The sequence below is a fragment of the Tarenaya hassleriana genome, unplaced genomic scaffold (assembly GCF_000463585.1).
Source record: "Tarenaya hassleriana unplaced genomic scaffold, ASM46358v1 Cleome766, whole genome shotgun sequence".
Taxonomy (NCBI): domain Eukaryota; kingdom Viridiplantae; phylum Streptophyta; class Magnoliopsida; order Brassicales; family Cleomaceae; genus Tarenaya; species Tarenaya hassleriana.
In genome coordinates this window covers 8,222-14,795 of record NW_010970179.1, presented here as the reverse complement: position 1 = coordinate 14,795, position 6,574 = coordinate 8,222, and the positions used below count along the sequence as shown (strand labels likewise).

Here is a 6,574-nt window from a genome sequence, read left to right as displayed (position 1 = left end):
GACCCAGCGATTGATTTTTCTGGTCAGGGATTATATGTAAACAGCTTTCTTGGACCATCTGAGAACATGAACAGAGGTTGGTGATTTCACATAGAATATCCAATTGAAGAAAATGCTACAGTCAGTCATTTCAGTTTCTGAAATCTCTTACTTCTCCTTTGCACCAAGAATTCATCGCCAATGAATTTTTTCAGGTATTGCTGCGTTCGAGATGGAATATGCACACTGGTTAGATGAACAGAACAGGCGGGTTAGCGAGATCAGAAAAGCGCTCCAAGCTCATATAAGCGACATAGAGCTCCGTATGTTGGTGGATAGTTGCTTGAACCATTACGGAAATATCTTCCGTATGAAAACCGATGCTGCAAAGGTTGATGTCTTTTACTTGATATCGGGAATGTGGAGAACGTCAATGGAACGGTTCTTGCAATGGATTGGAGGCTTCCGCCCGTCTGAGCTATTAAACGTAATCTTCATATTCACTCAAGGCATTCTTCCACCATTATCTTCCAGTCTTCAAGAAAAGGCACTTCAATGGTGTAAAATGCCCATTTCTTCTGAACAGGTCGTAATGCCTTACCTCGAGCCCTTAACCGATCAGCAAATCTTGGAGGTGCGTAGCTTACGACAATCGTGTCAGCAAGCGGAGGACGCTCTCTCAGGGCATAGATAAACTTCAGCAGAGTTTGGCTGAAACCCTAGTTCTTGAACCTGTTGATCCCGCTAATCACGGTGCTCAAATGGCTGCAGCACTGGAAACCCTTCAAGCTTTAGGAGGTTTCGTGAATCAGGTAAACCCTAAAAAGCATCATATTCTTCGCATCCTTACAGTTCGAAAGCATCATATTCTTCGCATCCTTACAGTTCATATCACATTTTCATATGACTCTTCTCTGTATATATATCTCTCTTCTCTCACTGTCTTGAAGAGTATCCATCTCTTCATGTTTCATCCATCGAAGCTTATAGGCATTAAACTGAGGTACAGAACTTGAGAAACGTGAAGATAAAAACAAGAAAGCTCGTCTCTTTATATGTCATGAATAAGCGATCAAAACTCTAATGGGACAGGCTGATCATCTGAGGGAGCAAACCCTTGAGCAAATGGAGAAGACGATGACGACCAGACAAGCAGCTCGCGGTCTTGTCGCTTTGGGCGACCACTTTTATAGGCTTCGTGCACTCAGCTCTCTCTGGGCAGCTCCTCGTTCACGGCAACCCACTTGAAGACGAAGTGTTTTTGTAGAAGAAAATTGTCTTGTGAATTTATTTATTTTCTTACTGAAAAGTAATATTTTTATTTTAAAAAAATTATGGGTTTATTGGATTCAGGTGGGAGTGAGACCAATCATCACTCTCTCTTGTCTTTACGGTCATAATATGAAACGAGTCTTATTGGGAAGCTACCTAAGCTAGCTGTACTTCATCTTTCTCCGTACCCCTCATTTACGTCTTCTCCATTTGCTCAAGGGTTTGCTCCCTCAGATGATCAGCCTGTCCCATTAGAGTTTTGATCGCTTATTCATGACATATAAAGAGACGAGCTTTCTTGTTTTTATCTTCACGTTTCTCAAGTTCTGTACCTCAGTTTAATGCCTATAAGCTTCGATGGATGAAACATGAAGAGATGGATACTCTTCAAGACAGTGAGAGAAGAGAGATATATATACAGAGAAGAGTCATATGAAAATGTGATATGAACTGTAAGGATGCGAAGAATATGATGCTTTCGAACTGTAAGGATGCGAAGAATATGATGCTTTTTAGGGTTTACCTGATTCACGAAACCTCCTAAAGCTTGAAGGGTTTCCAGTGCTGCAGCCATTTGAGCACCGTGATTAGCGGGATCAACAGGTTCAAGAACTAGGGTTTCAGCCAAACTCTGCTGAAGTTTATCTATGCCCTGAGAGAGCGTCCTCCGCTTGCTGACACGATTGTCGTAAGCTACGCACCTCCAAGATTTGCTGATCGGTTAAGGGCTCGAGGTAAGGCATTACGACCTGTTCAGAAGAAATGGGCATTTTACACCATTGAAGTGCCTTTTCTTGAAGACTGGAAGATAATGGTGGAAGAATGCCTTGAGTGAATATGAAGATTACGTTTAATAGCTCAGACGGGCGGAAGCCTCCAATCCATTGCAAGAACCGTTCCATTGACGTTCTCCACATTCCCGATATCAAGTAAAAGACATCAGCCTTTGCAGCATCGGTTTTCATACGGAAGAGATTTCCGTAATGGTTCAAGCAACTATCCACCAACATACGGAGCTCTATGTCGCTTATATGAGCTTGGAGCGCTTTTCTGATCTCGCTAACCCGCCTGTTCTGTTCATCTAACCAGTGTGCATATTCCATCTCGAACGCAGCAATACCTGAAAAAATTCATTGGCGATGAATTCTTGGTGCAAAGGAGAAGTAAGAGATTTCAGAAACTGAAATGACTAACTGTAGCATTTTCTTCAATTGGATATTCTATGTGAAATCACCAACCTCTGTTCATGTTCCCAGATGGTCCAAGAAAGCTGTTTACATATAATCCCTGACCAGAAAAATCAATCGCTGGGTCATTATGAAACATGTAAATTACAACAAAGATAACAAGCTTCACCTCACCTGCTGTCTGGCCATCTCGAGCTCTTGTTCCAGCTGCGATAGCTTCAACCGGCTTCGCGCCGCCGCAGACTTCTCCTCCTTTCTCCGGCACGGCGGGGGAATATTCCGGTCCGGCTCGGCGAAAATGGGGTCGTTCTCGTCGGAGAGGACATCGAAGCAGCTCTCGGTCCCGATGTAGTCTCCGATGGCCGAGGAGGAGGAAGATGACGTCCGCGACAGCATGGATGATGCCATCCCGAGTGTTCGGTCGCTTTCATTGTGACAAACAGCGAGATGCTTGAGACCCATCTGGTCTGAATCCATGAATTCGGAGGAAAATTCTTTCTCCATGGCGTGAAATAAACAGACCGCAAATATTTTTTTTTTTCTGGTTTTTTTTCCCCTACTTCTCCCCCAATGGAGCTAGAGTTGCATGGGGAGACTTAAATAAGGAGACAGCTAATAGAAGGTGACGTCATGGGGAAGATGGGGAGATATTTTGAGAATCTGAGACATTTAAGCTCTCGACTTAATGTTTCTGCCTGCAAATGGGCAATCAATACATGTAAACTTAGCCTCCGATTTCACGGTCGGAAATACAAATCCAAAGGGTCCTGTAGAAATTAAAATCGCATGCATACAAAATTCTAATGCAAAAGTAACAGTTACCTTATATGATAAGACAATAAAAAAATACCACCAACCCCGAAACCAATATTCATCGTTGAAAAAATTCTCTGTGAACAAATTTGGTTAAATATAATCAACACACAATAACGTAACTTGATTTAAAAAAAAAAAAAACTGATCACGAAGGATTTGTTGAGTTCGTATGTAAATCACATAACATATATATATATATGTCAAAATACTAACCAAATAAGCAAATAAAAAATTTACAATCAAACCCAAAACAGATTGAATGTATTTGCCAACACGATCACGAAATCAATCATACGATAATCAAAATGCGTAATTAAATTAATCAGATGATTTACCTGGATAATAACGATTGGGAGATTGAAGACGAACATTTCGTTATGCGTCTTCTTTGTTCTCTCTCGCTATCTCTTGCTCCCGTAGTCACAACGATGCAAAAGAGATTTGAAATCAATCGGAAACAGAATTACTTGATTAAAAAAAACATAAATTTGATTAGGTTTTTAGAATCTCAAAGGGTGAAGATGAAGAAGAAATGTTGTTTTGGATTCAAGGGGAATAATAAATAAAAAGAAGAAAGGAGAGAAATAAAATGCCCATAATTAGGCGAAGTTGAGGGGATTTATAAGATTAGGATGTTAAACCAAGTCGGTGGAACTGGCTCTTTGCTGTTCATCCTTACCCTTTCCTAATTTCTCGGGGTTTTTTTTATAATAAAATCTCCATTGATTTGGTTTGCTAACGGAAATGAAAAAAAATATATTTTAAAATCACCGAATTTACAGGCAATATTTTTGTTATTTACGATTTGTATATAATTTTTCTTCCTTGTATCACTAAATCACATAATAATCAACGTATGCCTCACTAATTGAAACAGGAAACAAGTTCGGAAACTTTTTAAATTAATTTAATCAATTGTTAAAAGAAACATGACTGATAAACAAATTGGACCGTGGATAAATTAAAAAAAAATGTCTAATAATCGTTCGTTAACCTTTTAAAAATATCTTCCAATAAATGTTTTCCGTATTAAAACATGTAACTTATATATTCGTATCCATTTTTTTCATTGTCACATTAAATTTTGCATATTCTAAAATTCAGATTTTTTTGGATACTTAGCTTTAAATTTACATATCCTACCAAGTTCACAACTATACCATATATTGTGACAGTGTGTAAACTGGCAACCTCTGGAGGGTAATGAAGAATTGTGGGTATAATCAAAATTTAGAAAAGCAAAAAGACAAAATGTTGTTGCAAAGGTACACACAACTGAACTAAGTTTGGATTCACTGATCACCGGGGAGTGTCTTGATGATGTCCGAATCACCTGAAACAAAGCACAGTCATATGATAAGTCACCCATAAGCATTATATAGCTTGATCTGAACCGTCAGAGCTCCGCCGACAAAACAGAAGGATATCAATAATGGCGCATTACCCGGGTCGACGATGCTGAGGCAAGATACACGGAAGTACTTCCCGCAAGCTGTACCAAGATCGACGTTATCTGAAACAGATGGAGGGAAGAGTCAGGCAAAGGAGAAGAAAAGGGATGTGCTTGAATTTGATAAGAACAAGATTCCTTGAATTGTAACTTAGGCAATCTCAAGGAATAGCATTGGTCTTTGCACAATATCAAATGGTACCATGAAACTATTACTAGATTATGAAGCACAAACCCTCAAACAGAAGTAATCAATAGCACGATAAGATCAAAGATGGACATCGGTTTCGACGATTCCGGAGTTCTGATGTATAAAGCACAACAGACAACATCAGCAGAAACAAACCGGTTTTTTCAACATCAGAGGAAGCGCTCGTAAAAATTTCAAGTGACTCGAGGTGATTAATACTAAGAACACAGACATAGGAGACTTGATCTAAGGAGCTGAACAACGACAAGAATAAAACACAGGCCGAAATCCATGGAAAAGCTAATTCAAAGATCACACACTCCATAGATGCCAAATTCAACCTCATCGACCAGATTAAACATACCCACAGTTTTTACAGTTTCTTGTATCTGTATCAGTATGGTATATGCAACCTCATCAACACGATAATACGTACTCAATATCTACAGTTTCCTGGCATCTGTGATTAGTACGGTATATGCAAACACTAGAACAAGCAACACATGCATTTCCATTACGAATCCAGAAAACCCATGAAGTAAAAAAAAAACAAGAACAAAGTATATAACAGAGTTATTCCCAAACGTCTTCTAAATCTCTAAGAGATACAGAAATGGCATCGAAAGAGGAAACCTTACTTCCATTGTAGTGATGGACACCAATTTTGGCGAGCATAGCGTAGTACTCAATCTCCGACCTCCGCAATGGTGGACAGTTGTTGGAGATAAGTATCAATTTCCCTATCACATCACGAAATTACCCAATTTTTTTTTAAAACAAAGAAGAGAAAGCATTCGAATTCAAAGATGGTTCGAGAGAAATCACCCTTTGAGCAGCGGAGAGTTTTGAGGACAGACTTGTACCCGAGAGTGTACTTGCCACTCTTCATTACAAGAGCCAATCTGCTGTTAATTCCCTCATGGGACTTCTTCTGCAATTACCCACAAAAAAAGAAGGAGAAATCTTTCGGTGAGTAATCGGAGATGGAAGAAACCCCAAAAGATGAAAAGGGGAAAACTTTGAATTTGGGCATGGAGAAGTACCGTCTTCTTGGCCGCCACCATTGTAGCCGGAGATGAAGCAGAGGCCAACGAAATGCGAAGAAGAAGAAGAAACACCCAAAGAGGCAGAGCGCCGCCGGCTGGGTCCTCGAGCTTTTATATACAGAGACGTCTGTATCGTTTTAGGGTTTCTGCTTTATGATGAATATTCACTTTTCCTGAATTTCCAGTTCTACCCATCCTCTGTATTCATAGTTTTACATATTTATTATTTTCGATGAAAATCTAAAAATACACAAAACAAAATCGAATATAGATTACAATAAAAATATTGAACTAAAAATCTTTTCATATTAATAAAGAGGCATAATTAGATAAATATGTTATGTTCGGTTCCTTTTTTATGAAAAATATTGTATATTCGGTAGGACGTTGACGTTAAGGATTAGGGGTGAACGTTTCGGTTCGGTTTTTTGGAATCGAATTGAAAAATACGATATTTTTTTATTTGTACCGTTCTAAATTCTCGAACTTATTTTTGAAAACTGAATTTTTGGAATTGAACCGAACCTAATTTTAAAAAATTCTGAAAAACTAATTTTTTTAAAAAAAATCTATCTTTTTAAATAAATAATGGAATCGAATCAAATCGAAATTGAAACTGAACTAAATATAATAT

The 6,574-nt window shown here is 38.7% G+C and overlaps 1 protein-coding gene and 2 pseudogenes across 1 annotated transcript; 1 reads left to right on the top strand and 2 right to left on the bottom strand.

Moving 5' to 3' along the window:
* The first annotated feature begins 10 nt into the window (after positions 1-10).
* LOC104801891 lies at positions 11-1,423 on the top strand (annotated as a pseudogene).
* Positions 1,424-1,446: 23 nt separating this feature from the next.
* Positions 1,447-2,942, bottom strand: LOC104801890 (annotated as a pseudogene).
* Positions 2,943-4,391: 1,449 nt separating this feature from the next.
* LOC104801889 (putative 60S ribosomal protein L30-1) lies at positions 4,392-6,067 on the bottom strand. Its single transcript, XM_010525272.2, has 5 exons — positions 5,938-6,067; positions 5,720-5,825; positions 5,533-5,634; positions 4,699-4,767; positions 4,392-4,587 (listed from the first exon to the last, which is right to left on the bottom strand). Exons 1-5 carry the CDS (start codon positions 5,956-5,958, stop codon positions 4,547-4,549), a joined length of 339 nt encoding a protein of 112 aa, XP_010523574.1. The 5' UTR covers positions 5,959-6,067; the 3' UTR covers positions 4,392-4,546.
* Positions 6,068-6,574: the final 507 nt, after the last annotated feature.

Excerpts from the sequence above, each read along its gene's own strand:
- LOC104801889 (XM_010525272.2), bottom strand. The coding sequence starts at position 5,958 with ATGGTGGCGGCCAAGAAGACG. Across the intron at positions 4,768-5,532 it reads TGTCCATCACTACAATGGAA|ATAACGTCGATCTTGGTACA; the intron begins GTAAGGTTTCCT and ends CATCTGTTTCAG. Across the intron at positions 4,588-4,698 it reads CCTCAGCATCGTCGACCCGG|GTGATTCGGACATCATCAAG; the intron begins GTAATGCGCCAT and ends GCTTTGTTTCAG.